At 50.8% G+C, this 22701-nt stretch overlaps 1 protein-coding gene across 1 annotated transcript in view; it reads left to right on the forward strand.

The window, feature by feature from the left end:
• The window catches only part of NXN (nucleoredoxin), a 48568-nt gene that overhangs the window by 15842 nt on the left and 10025 nt on the right, over positions 1 to 22701 (forward strand). Inside the window, exons 2-5 of the mRNA XM_027903334.1 lie at positions 19180 to 19297; positions 20671 to 20804; positions 21155 to 21255; positions 21769 to 21875. Coding sequence (XP_027759135.1) covers positions 19180 to 19297; positions 20671 to 20804; positions 21155 to 21255; positions 21769 to 21875 — 460 coding nt within the window. The remainder of the gene's footprint in view (positions 1 to 19179; positions 19298 to 20670; positions 20805 to 21154; positions 21256 to 21768; positions 21876 to 22701) is intronic.

The raw sequence follows: 22701 nt of genomic DNA on the forward strand, positions 1-22701 counted from the left end.
GGCCCAGCGAAGGATGGGGCTCCATGTGCAGGACCTCAGCCTTGCACGACTCGGAGGCAAGGGAGCGAGGCAAGTCGTGGAAAATTAGCAAGGGGGAAGTGCTGGTTAAGGAGACGGGAATTCCAGCTCTGCCTCTGCCGCGGGGCTCGTGTACGGAGCTGGGTAAATTGCTTTTCATGCACAGCGAGGGACTTGATTTCCCGGGTCCCCAGGGTGAGGGTTGAGTTGCAGGAGTGCCGAGCGCTCCTGCTGCGGATGATCTCATGGGAAGTTGTACGTCAAACGTTTAAAACGCCGCTCGGTGCTATTTATTTTTTTAAAAGGGAGCCGTAGGCTGATTCTGGAACTGGATGCCCAGAGCTGCTCTGTAACTCTTTTCTTCAGCTATAAACTGGAGGTGTTGTGAAACGTAGCTCTCTAGGATTTTATGAAAATAAATTCGGGCTCGTTGGAGAAGTGTCCCGGTCTGCAGTGGCAAGACGCCTTCATTTCTGCCTTGGAGCAGCACACGAAAAGTGTGAAGTGAAGAGAGCTGAGTGCTGTGCATGAATGATCAGACAAAGCCCAAAACTGAATAATTCCTCGCTTGTTGAGCATCTATTCTTGGTACTAATTGCGTCAGGACTGTGTGCACACGTGGTATGTGGCCATGCTGCAAAGACCCTACCAGATTAAAGCTACAGAGACAACATATTTCCAGCACATCCCAACTTTTCAGGGCTTGGCAACTGTACTGTTTTCTTAATGCAGCCCTTTGGATGCAGTATATGGCATAAATTACAGCGCTGGGTGAGGAGGAGTTGTGTGCAGAGGGTACAGACATCACTCTGCAGCAAACACTAACAGGGAGGAGGCTGAAGAGCTCAGGTCCTGAAGATGGTAACTCCTTTGCCTTTCTGACCTGCAGCATAAAGTGGGAGGTTTTTGGGATCATCCAGGAAGTGTGTAGTTTAGGCTGCTAGTGCCAGATGTCTGCTTTTGGCTTATCTGCACGTGGGTTGCGTTTGATCTTTAGGTTGGACCCGATGTCGTGTGTTGGAGCCTTGTTTGCATAAGTCCCGTGTCCATAGGAGGAAAGAGGTTTGAGGGAGTTATTTTTTTCTGTGGTTTTGTGGAACTCTATACCGTTGTCTGTCTCTAAGGAAGATGTGACGCACGATGGCTTTGCAGCTATGCAGCTGATGGAGAGGCACATAGCTGTGGATGCTGCCACGGGGATGCTCCAGCAAGGGGGGCTGGGCAGTCAAGGGGCAGCTAGAGTTCCTCTCCCTGCTTCAGTACCCTCTGGACTCTGTTCCAGCTTATCTCCTTCCTCTCAGAACACGGATTAAGAGCTGCAAGGCTCTCTGCAGAGAGGAGCAAGAAAAGGCCCTTCTAACTGTGCCATGGGGAGGGAGGGCAGCGCTCAGCCCGTGCTCCTCCAGGGCTGTGCAAGGGTTTGAACGCAGCCCGCCTCAATCAGCAGATGTTGTCAGGCGTGCACAGGCAAAACCTTGCTCTAATTCAGTAATTATAAAAATTCCTGGCAGGAGCTGTGTGTGAGTCAGCTACAGAAAAATTACTTAGGGGGGAAAAAAAAAAGTAGTTTATAGAATTAGGCTGACTTTAGCACACAAGAAGGGAAGTCGGGGCTTTCTGTAAATCCAGTTGCTGCTTTAAAGCTGGGCAGCTTTAGCCCACCATGTCCTTTCCTGGAGAGAGATGTGACGGGAGACGCAGAGCAGTGAAAGCCCAGCAGCTCATCTTACCCTGCCTGTGGCTCCCTGAGGCTGATGGAAAAGGATGGATGGAGAGTTCCCTTTCCACTACCTCAGGAGGGCCAGTGTCCAGCCTGGGAGCTGGCGTGGCTCTGGCTTGGGAATGAGGGCAGAGCAGCCCCTTCCCTGCCGTTCCTGAGGAAAGAGGAGACAGTTGCTGCCTGCTCAGCCTTTGCCTTTCCCCTCACTGCACACACCAGCTGGCACGGAGATCCGAGGAAGCCTCAGACAGGTCTTGACTTATCTGCAAAGGATGTTCCCAGCACTGTCTCCTAGGGAAGCTGCCTTTTTTTTTCCTCCATAAACATTGGATTTAATTTTATTTTTGTTATAACCCACATAACTAATTTCCCTTGGAATCTTTTGCAGGCGTCTGCTCTCAGTGTGTTTTGGCCTCACTGCCCAGTGCTGGTTTTGAATCCCAGTCCCAGCGGTGGGAAGTTTTTAGAATGAATGCCAGTTGTATTTTTTTTTTTCTTTGATGGAATCACAGTGTCTGCCTGTGGGTTTTAAACAAATATCCTTGCTTTTATGTTTTGCCTGCAAGTAGCCAGCATCCAGAGGGTGTGTAGGCAACCACAGTGATTCGGCAAGGATGCAGCACTTCCCCTTTTTCAAAAATGGCTGGTTTTTTTTTTTTTTTTTGTACCCTAGAATGCATCTCCCTGACCCTGCTGCTGTGCCTTGTTGGACCCACTGCAGCAGGCAGGATCCCTGCCTTTGCGTGGGGCCGTGGTGCAGGCTCCCAAGGGAGGTGTGTGACAGTCCCAGCAGCAATTTAAAATTACACCTGGGGAACGTGGAGTACGAAACAATCCCGCCTGGTGCCTTTGGGAATGGATGTGTCTTCACAGGGTTGACTTTTTGGATGGGCGAAATGAATTTGCTTGTGCTCGTACTGAATTTTTTTGCCTCTGCTGGTTCCTTTCTCGCTCTTGTGCCTGGTTTTAAAATGTGGCTCCCAGAGAAGATGATAATTTTTCGGGATGTAGCAGCATCCTTTTGATCCTGACCATCTCTGAATTTCCTTCTCAGGATGTCTTTTGTAGTGCAGCCTCACTGAGCTTCCTCTGCTGCCGCTCTCCCTCGCCGACCTGCCGGCGCAGGTTTTGGCAGGAAGGGGAACATCTTCCCCACACCGCTGTGCCAGGGCGTGACCACGGACGCTGGCACCTCTCCCTTTGACAAAACACCACATGCAGCCTCTCCAAACTGCCCTGTCTTGCCCAGGAGCGGCTGGGATCCGGGGAGGGCTGTTTTCCCAGGAAAATGCAGCTTTTCTGGAGCAGATGGCGGGCTGTGGTCAGCCCCTCGCAGCCACACGTGTTTTACAGTGGCTCCGTTGTTCAGGTGCTTTTCATCATTTCCATTACAAAATCTAGTTTCAGCAGCCCTAAGTTGTCTGCAAAGTTGCCGTTGTTTGGGTTTGGTTTTTATTTTATTTTTTTTATTATTATTTTATTTTTTTTTTAAACACCGTTCTCTGATGAGCTTTTAAGAACACTCAGCTCCAGTGCAGCAGTGACGCCTGCAGTGCTCATCAGCTTTACTTTTTATAGTCCTCTTCCCTTTGCTCTGCAGTTTTCATAGTTCTTTTCCCTTTGATGTTGGTCCCTTTCAGCAAAGGAGTTTGAAGCTGCTCTGGTAGGTAATAGCTGATAGATATTATAAAGTATTAGTGAAGAAATGGAAAGCGAGCAGAGGACCGTGCCTTGGTGGTACCAGCAGGAACACCCGGTGAAAATAGTTGATTTTAGTGTTGAGGAAGGTCAATATAAACTTGTCTTTCACCTGGGATGGGAGAGGGAGGCAGAAATCCTGAAAACAGGTTTGTTTCTGACTGTAGCTTCCGTAGCTGAAGAGCCATCTATATCCTAGAAGAGGCTTTTATTTATTCCTTGGAATCCAGAGTTTTTAGAGCATGTGTTGGCCATGTAGACTCTCAGCTTTGCCATAAATCTGTGTTTTGGCAGTGCTTGTCCAAATGCCATATTATCCAGAAAGGAGTAGATAGGGGATTAGAGCAGAATCCTTTGCTATTTATGGACTCCCTTGGGGAATACATTGTAATATTCTTTTGAATGGGCTAAAAGGTAACCACAACAACCCAAAGCTGCACGTGCTAAATCTTCCCTGTGGCCCTCCTGTAGATCTGCAGGGCGAATGAAGGGGGGTATCTCAGCTTGCAGATCTGAAATAGTGTTGTTCAGGCTTTAACGATCTGCCACCTGCTGATTCCCTGGGATTCAGAACAGAATCTGGGACTTGTGCTTATTTACTTCTTATTTTTCACAGATGGGCTGGGTTTGGATCTTTAAATCGCTCCTTTCCTAAGCAAGTGCAGATTTGGAAAGCATTAATTATTTTGTGCAGCCTGTAAAAGCGTCTCTCTGTAGAAGAGATGCTTCGGCGCTGTCGTAACAAACGCGGGGCCTGCGTATCCGGGTGTCCCTGTTGGAATGGGAAAGGAGGAGCGGGCTGGGTGCCAGCTTGCCAGACGGAGTCTGGAAGTGTTCAGCAAAGCTCTTGGCTCAGGCTGTCCTGACGCCCTTCAACAAACTGAGCAGCGAGGACTTACAGGAGAAGGGCTTTTCTCCTCCTTTTGAAGTCGTCAGTAATCCCAAGCGCCACATTTTGCGTGCACAGAGTTTAACCTTTTGGGCTTCAGCTCTGTCCCGTGGAGAGAGAAGCTGCTCAAAGCCCAAAAGACCCAGTACAGCTGTGTTTGAGTTCTGTGGTGCTGTAGAAGGGTCTGTGCAGGTGGACCTCTTCCCTTGGCCGCTTCCTGGCAAGCAGTGCCACCTGGACCCTCAGACAATCTTTCCTTTGCCCACCGCCTTACAAACCACGTGTGTAGTTTATATCATGTGCAGAGTGAACGCCATGAACTTCGTAAATTGAAGTCAAACAGAGTTTTTCTGTAGGGGTGCAGCTTTCCAACCGGCTGGCTCCGGTTTGGTTTCTCCAGGCTTGGGAATTTCCTGGGTTTGGGTGTTTATCCCAGCCCCGAGCAGCCCCCGGGGGCCACAATGTGCTCCTTGCCTGCTCTGTGGTGGGGGAGAGCGGTGCAAAGGCTGTGAAATGCTGGTTTCTTTTGCAAGACCCTTTTGCTTTTTATTGAGAGCAGCAGGTTTATTCTTGGAGAAAGGGAGCGCAGCTCACCTCCCCCATGCGCTTCGTGCAGGGCTTAACGTGGCCCCTTTTTTGTGTGTACTCTCTGAGAAGCTGCAAAAATCAGGAGCAGTTGGATGGCCAGAGCTTTCCTTCTCCTTTATGTACCTGTCTAATTGGATAATACATGTGGCCTTGCCTTTTTGCTTACTCTGGGGTTTGTTATGACACTGAAGGTGGATTTTCTTGGTTCTTGGAAACCGTGAGGAGGGACTCTGTCTGCATCTTCAGATGTTTTTGCTGTCCCCTTTAAGTGCAAACAAGTTGCCCCTTAATCTCAGGATGATTTTAGTGCAGAGTTTTCCTTTAGTTCTGGGTTTCTGAGCCCTTATTTCCTACCTAGGGAAATGGGCTTTTTTTTTCCATCTGTGCATCGTAATTTCTGGATGATTCCCGTAATTTATCGATGGTAGCTTGTCAGCAGAGACTTGGAATGAAAGGCTTTGGTAGTGTGCTGCTTAGCTGGCTATATAAACATGAAAGTACCAGGTTTTTAACTCGCTCACATGGCTTCCCTTTGCAAAGCTTTAGCCAAAACACTCTGCCAGATAAAAGGATGCTGAGAAAGCCCAGGTCAGGCAGAGATTGTCTGAGAAGGGGTTATAACATTGATCTTTGGTTTAGTTTTATTTCTTGTAACCTCTCAGTAAGAGCAGGGAATGAGGATAAATTGTTTTCATCTCTCAGCGGTCGGAGATTAAGATGGATGAGGCAGTGGGTTGCCTGGAAGAAGCTGTTAAGTAAGAGCCTGGCTGTGACCCCCCTCCCTTGCATCTTGGATGAAGCTGACTTCATGCTTCCTGCTTCCCAGGCTCCCTTCCCCACGCTCCTCCTTAAATATCCGAGCTGGTGAGTGATTGCCTGGAGTTTTCTGAGCTCTTTGAACTAGAATAAATGAGAAGGGCTCTGGGGATGAGGCCTCTCATCGGTCACTTGCCTTTCACCTCTGAGGACAGGGGTTCCCATCAGGTGTGGCGTTAAACACGTGGGGTTTGGTGCCTCTAAGGTCATGTCCTGCTAAGCCTGCCCGAGCTGCTGGCGCAGTTCTGGAAAACCAAGAGTTTTAGATCTGAGCATCATCCTGTAGAGTTGGAATAAAGAAAGGATGAAGGAGGCTTTGGATCAGAGGCAGCGTGGTGTTTGGGTTCAGCCCCTGGGATTTCTGTTTGCCTGTCTCTGTGCGAGGTTTCATGGAACAGGAGTGTATCTCTAAAGCATCCCAGATTCAATTCTGCAGGGAGAGGTTCCCAGGAAACTTTGATTAATATCCATCCCAATTTTGGAGCGCTCAGGAGAGGTGTACCATTGGGAAGTGGGGTTTTTGGGTGGCATCTGTGGGAGCAATGGCACTGTGCTTGTAGTGGGGGCTGTACCTCAGCATCATTATGCTTTAGGTGCTTAGTGAATTCTGCTTTTATAATGGAGTCATTTCACCACCAAAAGTACCTGTGGGGTTGAGAATGCGAGACTCATGGATAGAAGAAATGTGTATGTGTTGGAGCCCCCATATTTTGCCCTGTTCATGAGGAAGAAAGCCCTGTTTGAGGTAGGGCAGAGATGTGAAGCTGCTGTGCTGGGGCAGAGCAGGAATGGGGCTGGCCCTGCTGAGCCCCACAACAGCTCCTGTCCCTGCCCTAAAGCAGTCCTGCCTTGGCAAGTCCTGCCTCTCCTGCCCCTCTGATCAGTGGATCAGTGTCAGCCTGGCGTGGGTGCTGAGAGGCCGCTGGCACCTTGTGCAACGCTCTCTTCATGTTCTCGTTTTGTTAATGAGCGTCTGAAGAAGATGCTGGTTGGATGTGGGTGGGGGTTTGCCAGTCTGGGACTGGATTGTTGGTCCCTCGGGTTCTGCTCTGAATGCTCAAGCACTGATGGGGAAGGAATGTTGGAGAAATGCTCGGCTTTGCACCCGATGAATGAGGCTCCCCGGGGTGCTGCAGTAGCTGGAGTTGAGTTCTGAAGCCCCAAGAGAATTCCCTACAGAAACACATCCCTGCTGTTTGCTGCTGCTGCTGCTGCTGCTGGAACAGCTCCTGGTTGGCAATGCTGTCACTAAGGAGGGACTGAAGCTTGAGGAGGCATTTTTACTCTCTGTGCTCTGTGTCCCAAGCCAAAGGGCTTTGGGGAAGGGGAGGTGGTGGGTGCCGGCAGGTCGGGCAGGACGCTGGGCAGTGGCTGCTTCCCTGCCTTTCCTGCCCTTTGATGTGCTGTGGGGTATGTAATGAGCATCTGCCCTCTAAGAGAAAACAGATTTGAGTTCTAAAGTTGAAAAAAGAGGGAGCAATTTTGTTTAATCATTTTCGCACAGATCCACAGGCGTTTCTGTGAGAGCGAGCGGCATCTGGTTCAAGGGCAGCCTTGGCTGCTTGGAGCTCTCCTGCAGCTTCTGCAATCTCAGGCAGAGATTGATGTTCCAGATGCTGTTCTCAGCAATCAGATCAATGACATTCTTACTTAGACTTTTCATTTTTTAAAGGAAAGAAAAAAGGTAGATTATACTTTTTAAGATCGTCTGAAGTATCAAAGATCTTTGAGGGTTTTTTTGGTTGGTTTGTTTCCCAGAGCAGGGCACTGGAAATTCTTTCCCTGTTTATGAACACCACTCAGAGAAAGCAGAAGTGAGCTACCTGCCTTGGTACCTTGGAGAAAGTGCTTAAATGCAGTAATACCCCTGTGCCCTGCAAGCTGTACAGGCTGTCCTGGTGCGTGCTTTTGGGTGTCTCCAAACTTGTTTGTGTATGTGTGGGAAACTTACTGAGTGACAGGGAAAGTGCTGGAAAGCTTTGTGGATTTGATTTAAATCTGATGGAACCTCTGCCTGGCTGGTTTTTCAGGTGTTGGGGTGTCTGCAAAAACGGCTGCTGTGAGTTTGCTGCTGGGGTTTGTCAAACCTGGGCTTGTTATTTACCCATTTCCATCTATCGGGAGGTCGGTGTGTTGTTTTGGAGGTGAAGGGACCCTGGGAGAGAATGATGTCACTCACCAAAGTCCTTGGGTATGGCAGGAGCGCTCCTTGTCTTGCCACAGGAGTCCCATGGAAATCATGAGAGTCCTTAACTAACTGCCCAACTCTGTCTGCCACCTTGGCTGATGAGCTTTCATTACTGAGATCACAACTGCTGTGTTTTCCTTGGCTCTTGACATGCCCTTGGGCTGTCCTGGGATGAGAGTCTGATGGTGATCCATAAAAGCTGCTCACCCAGAGGAGCAACATCATCTTGTCCACCTCAGCTGGGATGGACCCCTAAACTCCATGTTTGGCTTTTAGTGGCAGAATCATGTGGTGTCCAAGCAGACCTGAGGTCTTGGCCAGGGTAGATGTCACAGGTTAATTTTTGCCCCTTCAAGCTGTGCTCACAGAGGGAGATGCAGAAAAAAAAAATCCCACAAAGTAAACGGGAATTAAGCCACAGGTTTTGTTCTCATTAGTGTAAAATCAGAAAATCTGCTGTTTCTGAGGCCTCTTAGGAGAGAAGGAGAATTAACTCCTGGAGAATGTAACCAGAGGATACTTAAAAGGCAAATTGTTCACATACTTTCTTTAAAATTTGCATGAGTGTAGCAAAAGGTCATCGCAACTGCAGTCTCCTCCTCAGATCCTGCCTGCCGGTGGCTGATTGCAAGAGCCTGTTGCTAAGTGTTCCTGGAAACGGAATAAAGATGAAGCAAGATAATTGAACAAGAGGAGGGAGAGGAGGGGAAAAGCTTGGAGCTCACAGCGGAACAGCAGGGCTGCCAAACGAGATGAGTGTGCTGGAGTTTGACTCCGTGGCTGCATTCAATCAGTTCTGACCCCAGGGGTGGGGAAGGGGTGGCTGAGCCTGAAACTTCATGGCAGATCCTTGGAAAAAGTCACTTGGACACAAGTGGATGATTTGCTTGCGTTTCCTGTGGCTCATCCAACTCCAAACACGTTGCTTCCTAGCATTGAGGCTGGGATGGGAATGGGAAGACAGACCGTGCTCCCACGGTGCTTTTGTGCTCTTTTCCTGGATGAAGTCTCTGCTCCTGCAGCATGGATTTAGTTAGCCTGGGATCATCTTCTGGACAGACAGTAGTCATGGAAAGCAACAGGACAGAACAAGAACGCAAACAGACAAATCCAGAGCCTGACTAAGGCAGAGCACCTTCAAGCCCAGGTGACTTGAGGGGTGTTTTCTGCCCATCTCAGGCAGAAAGAGGCTCCCCTCTGAGGAAACAACTGGTGATGGTTTTGTATGTTACAGAATAAAACCCCTGACGCAGCTCCTTTTTATTGCTGAAAAGACAGGAGAGCAAAACTTCCCTCCTTAACTTTGGTCTTTCTTTAGTTGAAGCTCTTGTAAAAACACCAGACTTTCTCCATCTCCATGGATCGATTTCCTGGAAACAGTTTTAGTAACTGTTTCTGGAGTGATTTTTATCATCCCAGAGCATTTTAACAAACTGAATATAGTAACAGCTGAAATACAGCCACATCTGAGGAAGGTCGCTGCCAGCACACAGAAGTCTTCGGGATTTTATAGAAGAACACACGATTGGCTCTTCCTTTTGCACAGAACCTCCCTTATTCTCTCCAAAAAGACGAGGTAGCCCTCCTGCCACCCAGCCCTGTGTGTCACATCCTGGTTCACCTCAGTGGCAGAGCGGGTGCTGGGCATCCTTGGCTCCCTGAAGCCTGCGGTCTCTGAGCCTCCCCCTCCAGCTGGGACTGGCTGTCAGCAGAGGGAATTAATGCTCCACATCTTATCTGACATTTTGAACACCCCCGTGGGATTCACGTTTCATCAATTCCTGGCAGCGGCTCCTCGTTTTGCCGTGGCTGTCTCTGTGCCGTGCTCGGGGGTGGCAGGAGGGACACGGTGCCCAAGGCTCGCTCACATCACCTTCCCGGTGCCCTCTTTCATCTTGAATGCTGACTCACAGGCTCTCACCCCTTTGGGAAACTCTGTATCTTCTAAATTCCGTCAGTGGAGCTTTTGACCTTTCACCGTCCTTGCTCATCTTTTTAATTGGTTCAGCAGTTGCAAGACACGCCGCCGCTCGAGCCTTAAAATCAAGAAGAGGGAGGCCCAGCCTGCTGTCCCATTCCTTCCCGGTCAGTGGCTCTGGAGCTGGGGGCCTCTTGTGTCTCGGGGCTGGGTTTCTTGGGATGGATCGTGTTCCCTCGCTTGCCCTGCACCTGGCCCTCCATGTGTGTGTGTCACAAACCCCTCAGCCCCATCTGCCAGGCCCTCTCCGGGCTCACCCCACCCTGCTTGTCCCTCCCCTGCCTCTGTGCCCAGCCCACACCATGACTCTGCTCCTTTCCCTCTCTCTGCTTTCTCCTCACAGTGAGTGTCACCAGCTTTGTTTGAAGTGTGATGGGAAAGCTGCTCTGCAGAGGAGCAGTTGGGTGAGGAAATACCTTCTCCAACTTCCAGCACTGCTATCTTGTGCTGCAGTTGAGGCGTTGGTGCCTCTGAGCTGTGGGCAGCTTTGTTCTGCTCCAGTTTTGATGTGTGCAGCCGATTAATTGCAAACTTGGGACTCTCGGTGGTGTTTTCCCACTTAAAGGTCATTGGCTCGTGTGGGTTTATATTTCCAGCCCTTGTGGCCTTTCTGCTGAGGGGCTGAGTGTCAGTTTGGGGAACAGGAGGAAGACGAGAAGTGCTCAGCAGGAGAGGGTTTTCCAGCAGCCTGTGTTACATCTGCCCTGCCAGTGTCACAAGCCAGTCAGATGGTCTTCCCCGCTGTGGCTCTGGGGCTCAGCTGTGCTGGTGAAGTGTGTTAGGAGGGCACAGAGGCCCTGAAAAGCACGTTGTTATCGGTGGCTTAGCCCAGAGCAGGTTTGGTGGTGCGATGTTTGCGTGGGGATGAACCTTTTGGCTCCAGAGGAGAAGTTCCCACGAGCGCCGTGGCTGCGCCGGGTCAGCGCGGGCTGTGGGATCCCGTCCACGCCAAGAGCCCAGGAGGAGTGGGATAACTCCAAGCTGTCACTGGCAGGGATTGCTCTTTCCAGCTGGAGCTTGGGAGCACCTGGATCTGGTTAGCTCCTGGCTTACTCTGCTCTGTGGTTACGGAGTGAATCCCCGGAGCTGTGCCGCTCTCCGAGCTGCGAGCAGAGCCTGTTGCATGCAAAGCCCAGAGCTGCCCCGGCAGCGTGGGCTGCGAGCAGGCGCTGGGGCTGTGGTTATGGCCCTTCCAGCTCTGCAGCTGTGTAACCTTTGCATGAAAATCCTCCTTGGGTTGCAAACCGGGAGTGCTGCCAGATGAGATTCAGCGCTGTGGGCTCTGAGACGCCGAGATGGATGCAGCTGTAGGGAGGGCCGGACCGAGCAGTGCACCCTCTCCCGAGATCAGCTGGGGAAAAGTGCTTGTTTTTAAATGGTTTGAGTGTTTGCAGTGGTGCGAGCGCTGTGTTGAGTGGAGGTTTCTGTAACAAAGCATCAGCAGTGATGCGATGGATGAGCTGTTGCAGTTCAGAAGATGCTGTGTGATGAGCAGGTTTCCCATGGTAGTTTTACAGTCCTGTGTAGCTGGTCTGGGGAATGTCCTGGTGCTGGCCTGTCCTGGGGAGGTCACTGCTCACAGGGCTGCTGGCACTGCAGCATCCTGGAGCCCTCACTCCCCAGGGTGTGTTACAGTGCTAACAAATACTCCATTGTTTTCCAGGATTTTGTTGGTCTGATTGTGTAAGGTTCCCTTTCAGATTAACCACTGAAAACAAAACAGAAACCACACCAACACCTCATTGTGTGCATTAAACAAAAAAAAAAAACCCTCCAACAAATCCCGATTTCCCTGCTGATTTAAAAGGCTTTTGTGTTTGGTGGGAACTCTGTCTAAATTCAAGGCTTTTCAGAAGTGTTTGTTTCTTAATGATCCGGGATTGCAAGGTGTTTGACCTCGAGATTACTGCCAGAACTCGATGCAGACAGCCTTCAAGTGAACAGTAGCAGCAAAGGCAAAGGCAGTGGGTAGGAAACTCAGGTTCTGGCAGACATCCTGCTTCCAGTGACAGATGAGACTTGGGACCAAGAGAGGCCCTGAACTTTGATTCAGTGTCCCAGACTGCCACCCCACCCCTTGCCTTTCCTATGAACAGATGGAAATATATCCCTTCCCTGAAGAGAGAGAAAAATTATTATTTTTTCTCATTACCTTTGTGTTTACAGAGCTATTTCTTACTCAGTGTTAGTCATTCAGGGGCGTAATTTGTAAAGGCCTTGGCTGATACACTTCTACATGTGTCTTAAATTTTTCCCACACTTTAACTCCCGCAGTCCTCTCTGCTTTTTATGTTTGTCTTGCTGTCTTACCTACCAGGAAAGTGTGAAAAAATGCCAATGAAAACGGGTAACAGAAGGTGGGTTCCAGGTGCTGTCAGACCCCTTGGATTCTGCACCCATTTTTGTGCCCCATTTCCCTGAGGGTAAAGGGAGAGTGCTTGGCTCAAAGAACTGCTGAGAGAACAAATATGTATGAAATATCTGGCTCACATGCAAACCTACTTTTGAAAGAGAAAGCAGGGTGTGCACATGGAGAAAAACCCCCAACATTTATTGGAAATGCATGGAAGCATATTTCCTGGTCCTGGGTACAATGCTGTGTGCTTAAATTCTGCATTGTCTTTGGGCTGTTGAATACAATTTGAGGAACACCTGGAAAAAAAAAAAAAAAATGTTTATAAACGACATCCTCACAGTGTTGATAGACCAGCCTGTCTGGTGGCATCCTCCCTGCTTCATTTCCTCCCTGTGTTGTTATCTGTGTGTTTAGACAAATGCTGCTTCTCCCTCGCCCTGGGATCAGATCGAGCTGCCAGCGCAGCACCCCTTTGAAACCTGCCCATGTGAAACAGCCAGGCCAGCTCCCGTGTGTGCTGCAGGCTCTCCATAGATCATGTTAAGAGCTCTTCAGCTCTGCTCAAATTAAATGTTTTCCTATCAGATGTGGGCTGCGGAGGATCCAACCTGTCAGCCTGCGTGTGTGTCAGGAGGAGGGGAGGCAGCCTGTGCTCTGAGCCAGCCATATGCTGCTCTGCCCTCGAATGAAATGCTCAGCTGGCAGCCCCTTGCACGGCGTAGCCTGGGAAATTGTAAAGAGCAGCGGTGCCAATGCTGGGCGACCGTGGCGGTGAGAGGGACAGGGTGGGAGAGAAGCGAGGGCACCAGGACGTGAGGTTGGGCTGGACCAGGTTCCTCACCCCAGGGCTTTGGCTGTGGAGCTCCTCAGGGGAACAAAGAGTGGCCTCCGCTGGCGGCCGCCGTGCCAGAAAACCCCATGGAGAGGATTTCCTTTTGCTTCGCTTCCAAACCTTCTGCCTGGTTGGGAAGAACAAAAGCCCAGGGTTGCAATCTGGCTCCTGCCAGGGTCTCCCCTTGACCCCCTGCTGGCTGTGGGGCGATGTGGGTGGCTGCAGGCTGGACTGTGCTGTGCCTGGAGCTGCAGCAAGGAGAGGACGGAAGCGACAAGCAGGACTTTCGGATTGATAGTTTTAATTTTTTGCTCACACCAAGTCATATTGTGGTGGGGCAGCATCCACAGCAGGTGCTGCCAGGCTAAGTGCCAGGGAAAACTGGTCTTAAGGTTGGTTTTAACTGGGCTTTCAGCCATTGCAGGCAGTGTGCACACAGAGGGGAGCGGCAGCCCGGCTGCTCAGGGGTCTGCACGGACCAGCAGCCCCAGTGCCCTGCGCTGTCCGTCTCAGCTGTTCACATCAATCTTGTTTATTGCAATTCCAAATCCTCCCTCCTCAGCTCATTAACGTTCTCGGAGCAGACGTCTCTCTCACCATTGTATTTTGTAATTAGATTTTGATTTACTTTCAGAGGGAAGCAGCAGCACAATAGCCATTAATTTATCCCAAGCCTTGCTCCATCTCCTCCGTGTCACAGGGTCAGACCTTGGCGTGCACCATCTGGTCTCCCCCCAGTATTTGGCTGCGTGTTGTTCCTGCACCACGTCCCCCTTCTGCTGAGGGGGTTCCCTTATGCACGAAGGGAAAGGAGCGGTGAGGGAGGGCAGGAAGAGGAACCTTCGCTCAAGCTGAGCTTGAATCGTAGGGACAGGCGTGAACCAGATTTAAATCGACAGGGCGAGGGAGCAGCCTGTTGTCTGCAGAGCCTGGGTGGCCCCTGGTGCTTGTAAACCCTTTAGGGCACGATGTAAAAGCTGCAGTTTAACATTGTGAGAGCGAGGACAGAGAGGTCCCCTGCAGCGCCGGCCCGAGGGAGCGGGGCGGTGGGAATGGCCAGGGATGTGTCGCCAGCCCGGAGCCAGTGTGTGTGGCAGAGCTGGAGGCAGAGCTGGGCAATGGGCTCTGCTGGTCCCTGTGGCCCTGGACCAAGGGCACTCTTCCGCCCAGGTGTTGTTCGGGTGTTCCTCAGGCAGACGTGATATTTCAACCCTGGAATGAGAGACCAGCAAAAGCCGAGCTCATGCTGTAATGGATGTGCTCTCCAGAAGTGGGTTTTTAGAGAAGTGGCTTTACCCCTGATTCAGCAGGAAGCAGCAGCCATCCACAGCAGGAACACGTTCATTTTATTGCTGCTTTTCAGTTTTTGTGCTGCCTTTGTCTGTCTGTCGCTGCTCAGGGTGGAAGCATGGATTGCAACATGAGCAGAGGCAATGTCTGCCCTCTGGACCTCCAGGCAGAGTCAGCTCCGTAACCTACGGAAGATGGAAGCCTGAGAGCTTTTATGGTCCAGTTTCACACAACAGCAGAGAAATGCACCCCCCAGGAGGGGGGGAAGGACCACTTTCCCACTGGCCAGGGCTCGGAGCACTGCGAGCAGTTGTGCTTTATCTCCGCCAGCGTCAACCGCTGCAGCTCAGGATTTATGCTAGTGACTGAATGCGACCAGGACTGATAAATCAATCAGCACAACCAAAAATAGCGCCTGGCAGCTGTTGGAAGTGGGGGATCCCTTCCCCACCAGTGTGTGCAGAGCAGGAGGGGATTTCATCCACCCCGGCCGGGTGCCAGCCCTGCGCAGAGAGAGCCGTGGGCTGCTGGGGAGACCTCTCGTCTGACACCTTTATCTGGAAAAATTACTGCGGCTGTCTGCAAGCTCCTCTCCAACGGGTGTCTCAGCCAGGCATTTCCCAGTCACCAGGGTGGGGGGACTAACCCAGCCAGGGCCAGCGTAGAGAGCAGCCTTGCAGCCAACAGCGAGTGCTGCTGTGCGGCCCGACGTCTGGGGATCACCTCAGACCTCAACCATAAGGGATCTTTTAAAGCCTCTCACAGCTGGTCGTGGATGGGGTCGTGGAGGAGAGCCCAGAGCTGCGGTTTCCAGGACAGCGTGGTGATGCTTTTGTGCAGGGATAAAGTTACCGGAGGAATCTGGTGACTCTGGTTTTTCCGCTGGATGGCTGCACTCAACCACCTGCACGGGAGCCAGGGAAGTTTCTGTGAAGCTGGTCAGCCTGTTTGGTGTCTTGCAAGGGGCTGCATTTCCTTGCTCCTTCTCCAGGCGTGCAGCCTGAACCAGGAGCGAAGGGCACTCCGAGAGGATCAGCTGCTTTCAGGCTGAATAGTCCGTAGATTATTTCCACATCTGTGTTAGCTTTGGCTTGATCCCACAGATTTGCAACAGCTGTTGGGAAGCGGAGCAGAGATCCCCTCTTTAAATGGATGATCAAATCCTTAGAGTGTGGAGTATGTTATTTCTATGTCATCCTCTTCACGGCAGGAAAAACAGCTTTTCAGAGTTGCTGAGGCAGCACTCTGCCCTGCTGCCTGAGCTATCATCCCATCAGCCTGCAGTCTCAGAGCAAGTTGTAATTTGCTTTCTGCATCCCACGCCCAGCCTGACACAGGATCCTTTGTGAGGTGTGTAGTTGTGCAGGTACCTGTACCAGGGATGCCTTTTTTCTCCTGGATACCCCTTCCTGCATGGGCCATGACCAGTGGGCATAAGCTGATGGGACCAAGGAGGAGCTCGTCCTTTCTCCAGGACCTGCATACGTGCAAATCCCTGGCGTTTTACCCTGAGAAAAACTAACCAGTTTGCTACAAGACAGGTTAGGTCATCCCTGGCTGCAGAGGCTTTAGGTGGAGATCAGATGTCCTTGCTGGAAGCATCAGTTCAGGTGAAAAACAGTGGTGTAGCGTGGGAATCCCACAGCGAGCTGCCTTATTCAAAAAGCCCAGCTAAAATGAACCAGCCCCTTTCCTGTCAGGGTTCTGCTCTTTCAGGTCTGACCTGCAGTAAAAGGAGCCATCAGGTTTCCTCCAGAAGCGTCTGACAAGGCTCTTGAAAGCCGAGTCTGGCTGAGGAGAGCCGGGGCAGTGGGAATGGCGGTGGATCCTGGCGCTGGTCCTGCAGCGCGTGCGTTTCTCATTCCCCCTCAGCTTTTCTAGCGCACAGGAGAACCATCAAACCAAACTGCTCCCACTTTAAACAGCACATTCCTGGACAGAATTAATATGGTTGGTGCGTTGAGACCACTAATTTCCATTTCAAGGCTTTCATAACTAGGCTTAAAATGGCAACCCAGTTCCAGTCGTCTTCTGTGCAATTGTCATGTTTGTTTGTTGGTGCTGCGTGATGGGTTTCAGTGATAACCCAGGCAGCAAATCTGTTGCAAACAGGGAGTGCTGCTCAGCATGAAACCTGTTTTGGTGTTACCTGCCCTGGTGGATTGTGTCTGAGAGCAGTGGCTGTTGCACAGGTGCAGGGCAAAACCTTTCAGTTTGGATTGCTTTTTCTTGCTCGGCCAAGGTGTGATTGAGTGTGACATGATGCTCCTTGGGTTCAAGCCTCGGAACCCGGTGATGGACGTGCTCTCCCAGCAGCAGCAGTTGTCACATTGACCTCTTCTGATGCTTTTTGACCCTTCTGACACACACCTGGCTCTGTGCTTGCTTGAGGCATTTCTCCTGTGAACCCTCACTGATGAGTTAGAAGTGGCAGCCCCCCATTTTGTGGGGTCAGGAGCGTCTGGATTGCAGATTACCTGTGCCGTGGATGTCTGGAAAGCCAAACCAGTGCCTGCAGTTTGGGTCCAGTGGGGCCTGATGGCTCACAAATCCTGAGAAGACCCAGGACCAGCTGTTGGCAAGAGTTGCCACGTCTGCTGGACTCTGTAGACTGCCTGGAGCCAGCTGTGCCCCACTTGCTCGGGTGCTTTGAGCAGGCTTGGTTTGGTGTTATCCCCTTATCTGGGGTGTTCCAGCCCCATCCCACTGAGCACAGTGAGTGGATGCAGCCTCTTGGCTCCGAAGTGCAGACCCTGCTGCTTCCCCAGCCAAGCAAAACTGCCAGGACCCGCCGTGATGCCCCAGGGGAGCTGCTTCTGTATACAAAGGACTTGGCAAAATGAAGTGTAATGTAAGCAACTATTTAAAGAGAGCGATCCGATTGCTAGTTGTAATTTCCTTATTGTTTGCAGCACCCTGTTAAATGCCTGTGATCCTTATAAAGGGCTTTCCCCCACCCTTTAAACTTCACAGAAGTGGGTTTTACCTTCTGTGGTTTGAACACCCTCATTGTGAGGGGGCTGGTTTGCAAGGAGTACAGTTTCTTTTTTCTTCTCGTGCCCAAGGCCATTTGGTTTGAGAATCCATTGTGAATGAGTTGGCTTGTCCCAAGAAATATGTCTATTGGCAATGGAAGGCTGGTGGGTAGGACACAGAACCTCACCTCTCTCTGGGTCCTGGTAGATGGAGGTTGATAGTCGTCCTAGATCAGTGATAACACTGTCTCTCAGACCCATGAGCCTTTTGCTAGCACCTCTTGAAAGCAGGCTGACACTCACTTATCCAGGTACAGCATCTATGGAAAGGTGTTGGAAGAAATATTTAATACAGTGACACTAAAACCTGAATGTGGATGTGACTTTCTCCCTCAGCTGGGTCTCTGGTGAGGTCTGCACCTTTACATCCCATCCCTGCCCTCGTGGCCTGGTCCCCAGATCATTCCCAGCTCGGGAAATGGAATTGCATCTCCTTGCAAATCAGGGACAGGACAAATCCGTTGCAGAGTTGTGGCCTCTTCCTCTGGAAAAACACCTGGGTGCAGCTTCTGTGTGAGATACTGATGGAAGCAGCAGGATGTTGTGTGATGGCTTCTCTGTCTCTCCTGCTGGCTGACACTGGTGGTCCCTTTCTGTTCTTCTCCCATGGCTGGGTTTTATTTTCCAAACCAGAGCAAGTTGTAAACACATGGAGCCCGAGGGGCTTCGCAGAGCAGATGTTAGGGGAGGGTGGTGATTAATTTCCTTCCCCTCTGGCTCTTGGCTATGGTTTGGCTTTTTGTTCGAGCGTTTGATAGCTCACCACTGGGCTGTTGAGGTTGGGAATGCTTGGAGAAATGTAAGGAGATGTGGTGATGGCAGCAGCTCCTCCATGCCTGGTGGGGACACCAACTCCTGTGGCACGGCCAGCCCACACCTGCAGGCTGGGCTGTGCCAGCAGCTGTTGTCATCTTGTTCCTCCTCATCCCAACGAGCTTCTGTGCTTGAGTTAAGCCCCAAATTACCCTGTGCCAGAAGCACACGCTGGGAAATGTCAGCCCAGGACTGTGTGATGCCCAGAGCACTCAGTCACCGACCTTGTGCAGAGCTGAGCTCACTGCAAAACGTAATGACCAGCAGACAGCACCACCCAGACCAGGGTGCCCAAAATGTGGCCATCAGGCTGCATGGCTTCTGCTCATAGCCCTTGGGGACCATTGTGAAGCTGGCAGTGCAGGATAGATGAGCTGTGTGGCCCCCAGGCTGATGTCAAACCCATTAATCAGCTCCTGGGAACAAACCTGGGAAGCTCCAGTTGCAGAGGAATAATTTTTTGTGTGTGCTGACCTTGTGTTCAGCCTGGCTGTGTCTTGGCAGGGGTTGCAGGTTTGTTTAATCAACACTGAAATGGGAGGGGAGGAAACAGCCAGGGAAGCATTACAAATTGCTTCAGAGCAGTGGCATTAAAAGTACTTGTGCTTAGCATGTCTTCCAAACAAAGACCTCAAAGCATGGCAAATGTTGCCCACATTTTACTTGCAAAGAGGTAAATGCAGGAGGAGGGGAAGCTTCTCCTGTGCTCACAGGCAGGTGTGAGACACTTGAGCTACCAAGGGGATGGTGGTCATGGTGAGGGTCTCTGTGGGTGCTGGAGGTCCAGGCTGGCCCAGCAGCTCTTCCTCACATTCCTTCACACTCATTCCTGAACCCCCAGCTCTGTTTCTTTGCTCAGCTCTGACCTCTGTTCTAAAAGATGCGAATGCTCCAAAATCTTCCTCTTCAGGCTGCCAAGTTTACCTTTTCTTATCTCCCCTCCCAATCTCTTTTACAGCTGAAGCTGTGGAACAAGTACAGAGTCTCCAACATTCCTTCCCTAATATTTATCGATGCCTCCACCGGGAAGGTGGTTTGCAGGAACGGCCTCCTGGTCATCCGAGATGACCCAGAAGGTGAGAACCTGGAGTCTGGTGTGCCATGGAAACATGGACACACTGCTGCCTTTTCATTTCAGTTCATTCTGAATTGCCTGGAGGGGGGAGGAAGAGGGAACAAAGAACTATTGTCATTAACTATTCAAAGCACTGTGCTATTTTCGACGATAAATTTTCTGCACCATTCCATGCCAGATCTCGTGTTTTGGTTTTGCTTCCTGAAAAGAACAAAGGATTTCCCTCCAGGATTTTTGTCTGGAGTGCTAATGAGGAAAAAGTTAGGCTAACTGAAGCACTGAGTTTGGATTTTTCCCTGATGGAGGCACACAGACAGAGTGAGGGCCCAGACTTTCCATACCTTGGGAGCAAAATCCTTCCAGAATACTGAATGGGACTTCATCACTGACATCACACTCTGTTAGAGTGAATTTCCCATTACTTACAAATTAAACAGAGAAATGCCACCGTTCTCCCATGCTGAGGTTTGCTGTGCCGGGAGCTGATATTAAATTCCATCTTCTTCCAATTTAGGAAAAACCAAAATGAGCAAAATGTGTGCCCTAACTCACAGACCCTGCAGAGATCCATCAGTCAGCTGCTGTGGTTGTCCATCCACACATGTTACTGGCTCATTGTTTGTTCATGCAGCAAATGCTGAGCGCGGTGACTGAGCCTTTAATTCAGTGGCAGGAGCTGTACAGTAAGAACATGTTGTGGCCTGAGCCATCTGTGATGTTTCCTCCTCTCTGGCTGAACACATGGATTGATTACTCTGGGAGCTGGCAGCAGATGATTCAGAGCTTGTGTTTGTGTGTACACACACAGCTTGCTTTGGGGTACAAAGGGTTAGTGTAAGATTTTTTATATATATATTATATATATATATATATGTATAAACACACCATCTTGTACATATATATAGCTAAGGTTTTATAAATAACAAAAATACATGTATGTACGTAAAAATACACAGTTAGTGTCAGTATAAGGGACACAGTCTGACTGCATTCCTGAGCACGTACCACCTTGCCCTCTGTTGTTAAAATGAATTCTGTTGATAAGGGAAAAAATGTCTCATCAGACACTGAACCTGAGCAGGCTTTGTCAAGCCAAAGGTGCTGTGACTCAGGCTCAGCTGCAGCCTGCCTGAGAGGAGGAGGTGACCTGGCTGCAGTGCAGAGCTTGGCTCCCTCACCTTGGGGCAGGGATGGCGTGGTGACTTGCTCTACATCCCCCATGGATGGGAATAAACCCCAGTGGGATTCCTTAGATAGGATCCCCTGTATCGTTGCAGGAGGTTTATGTAGTGGAACTTTCTGAACCGGTAAAAGCTGCACGTGCATGTTACTGTCTCGTGTCTTCTTTCCACCCCTCCCCTGACCCCTCCCCAGGTCTGGAGTTCCCTTGGGGGCCAAAACCCTTCAGTGAAGTTGTTGCTGGGCCTCTGCTAAGGAACAACGGGCAGACACTGGACAGCAGTGCCCTGGAGGGCTCTCACGTCGGGGTCTATTTCTCTGCGCACTGGGTGAGTAGTGGGTGCTGTGCAGAGCCTTTGGAGTGGGCTCAGGGAGGGGGAAGACCCCAGGCTGGTTGGTGTTGGAGGGTTTGAGATGCTCTGGTCATTCAGCATTGCAGTGGTCTGTCATCCTCAGCTGGCCCTTCAGAAGGGGAAGAGTGGTCAGATTTTAAAACCAGGAGAGGTTTTGTTGTTAACTTATAGACCATAAGCCCTGGCCCTGTTCAGAGCTGCTGCCTGGCGCTCCAGCAAAGATGAGGGCACACATGTTCATGGTCACTGGGTCACCTGGGCCTGCTGGGTGTGGGTTTGGCCCCGAGGAGGAGACAATGTCCTTACCCACGTGTTGTGTTTTGCAGTGCCCGCCGTGCCGAAGCCTCACAAGGGTCCTGGTTGAGTCCTACCGGAAAATCAAGGAGGCAGGCCAGAAGTTTGAGATCCTCTTCGTCAGTGCAGACAGGTGAGGCAGAACTAACACCCTGTGTAGGCACAGCTGGTTTACCCCCAAGCTGTGAGCATTGTTGGTTTGATCTGTGGTGGAAATTTGATTTGGGGCATAGCAAGTTTGCTCTGGTATAGAAAGGCTGAGTCCCTTCCTATTGCCCAGTGCTGAAGAGCAGAGGGGGGTCAGCAAGGGCAGCGGTGGGATGTGGAGCAGGTCTGTGTTTCACTTTGTGGCTCTGGGGTCTGAGGGATGCTCAAGCTGCTGCTGCCACCGTGGGTTGGCATTCAGATGCTCCAGAGAGTTTGAAATATTTCAAAAGGGAAAAAATGCACCGTAGACCTCTTCTTGAGGGACTGGGGGGGTTTGAATTTCCTCTGGCTCTCCCCAGGGTGTGTCTGCTGGCAGCGCTTACCGGTGGGCTTTGGTGGAGGGGACGAAGGGCTTTGCAGGGCAGGTTTTCAATGAGGAAAGAGCCTGGCAAGTGGAGGGGCTCTGCTCTGCATCCCATGCCCCGTTCCTCTTGCACAGGTCAGAGGACTCCTTCAACCAGTACTTCAGCGAGATGCCCTGGGTGGCTGTGCCCTACGCCGACGAGGCCAGGCGGTCGCGCCTGAACCGACTCTACGGCATCCAAGGTAGGAAAGGCTGCGCTGAAGCACAGATCTCCTCTCTGCTCCTTTTGTTGAATATTTGTAATGTCTCCCCTTGTTTGACCAAACCGAGAAAACAGCAAAGCAAAGCACGGTGCCCCAGGCAGAGCCGCTTCATGTTTCTGCTCTCCACAAACTCACATTCCTACCACCTGCCAGGCAGGCTGTTAGTTGAAACAGGACTTCCATAAACAACCTAATTCTTCCTGGAAACTTGGAAGCTGTTTTTGGCTTGGATGTTTTTTGTCTAATTACTGATTTATTTATTTTTGCTTTTTCTTGAAGGCTCAAATTTCATTTTCTTGCTGTTTTATGTAATGCAAAGGCAGGCCGTCGTTCTGTGCAGGGGCTGAGGAAGATGGCATCTGGTTTATGTTAGTGACATGAATTACAGAGGAGAGAGTGTTTGATGTAAACCATGGTTTTGCTTTTACTGTACGTGCCAGTGCCAGAATTCCAGCAGCCCCAGCTGCTCGTAGGGGCAGGGAGAGACTCTGTCTGTCTGGGTGGCTTCAAAGAGTCACGAAGATGATAAAAGCTCCCAGCAGCCATCCTGGGGGCTGGCACCTTGTTCCTGCAGGGGACAAGCTGCAGCACAGAGGTGTGTAAGGTGACTGGCTCGCACAGTCTCAGGTATGGACAAAGAGTTTTATCCCTGTGGTTGAAGGGTCTTGCTGCAATGTGGCTGTTTCTCATCCATTTCTGTGCAATGTCAGTCAGGTGGGTGCAGGCTGGCAGTGGTAATGTGGTCTGCAGCGAGGGGGAGTGTTGCCAAAGTTGGCCAAGGGCTTGGGAAGAGTGACAGGAGAAA

Source organism: Empidonax traillii, unplaced genomic scaffold, assembly GCF_003031625.1.
Source record: "Empidonax traillii isolate 1590-97213 ecotype Southwest subspecies unplaced genomic scaffold, ASM303162v1 scaffold957:size654520, whole genome shotgun sequence".
NCBI lineage: Eukaryota > Metazoa > Chordata > Aves > Passeriformes > Tyrannidae > Empidonax > Empidonax traillii.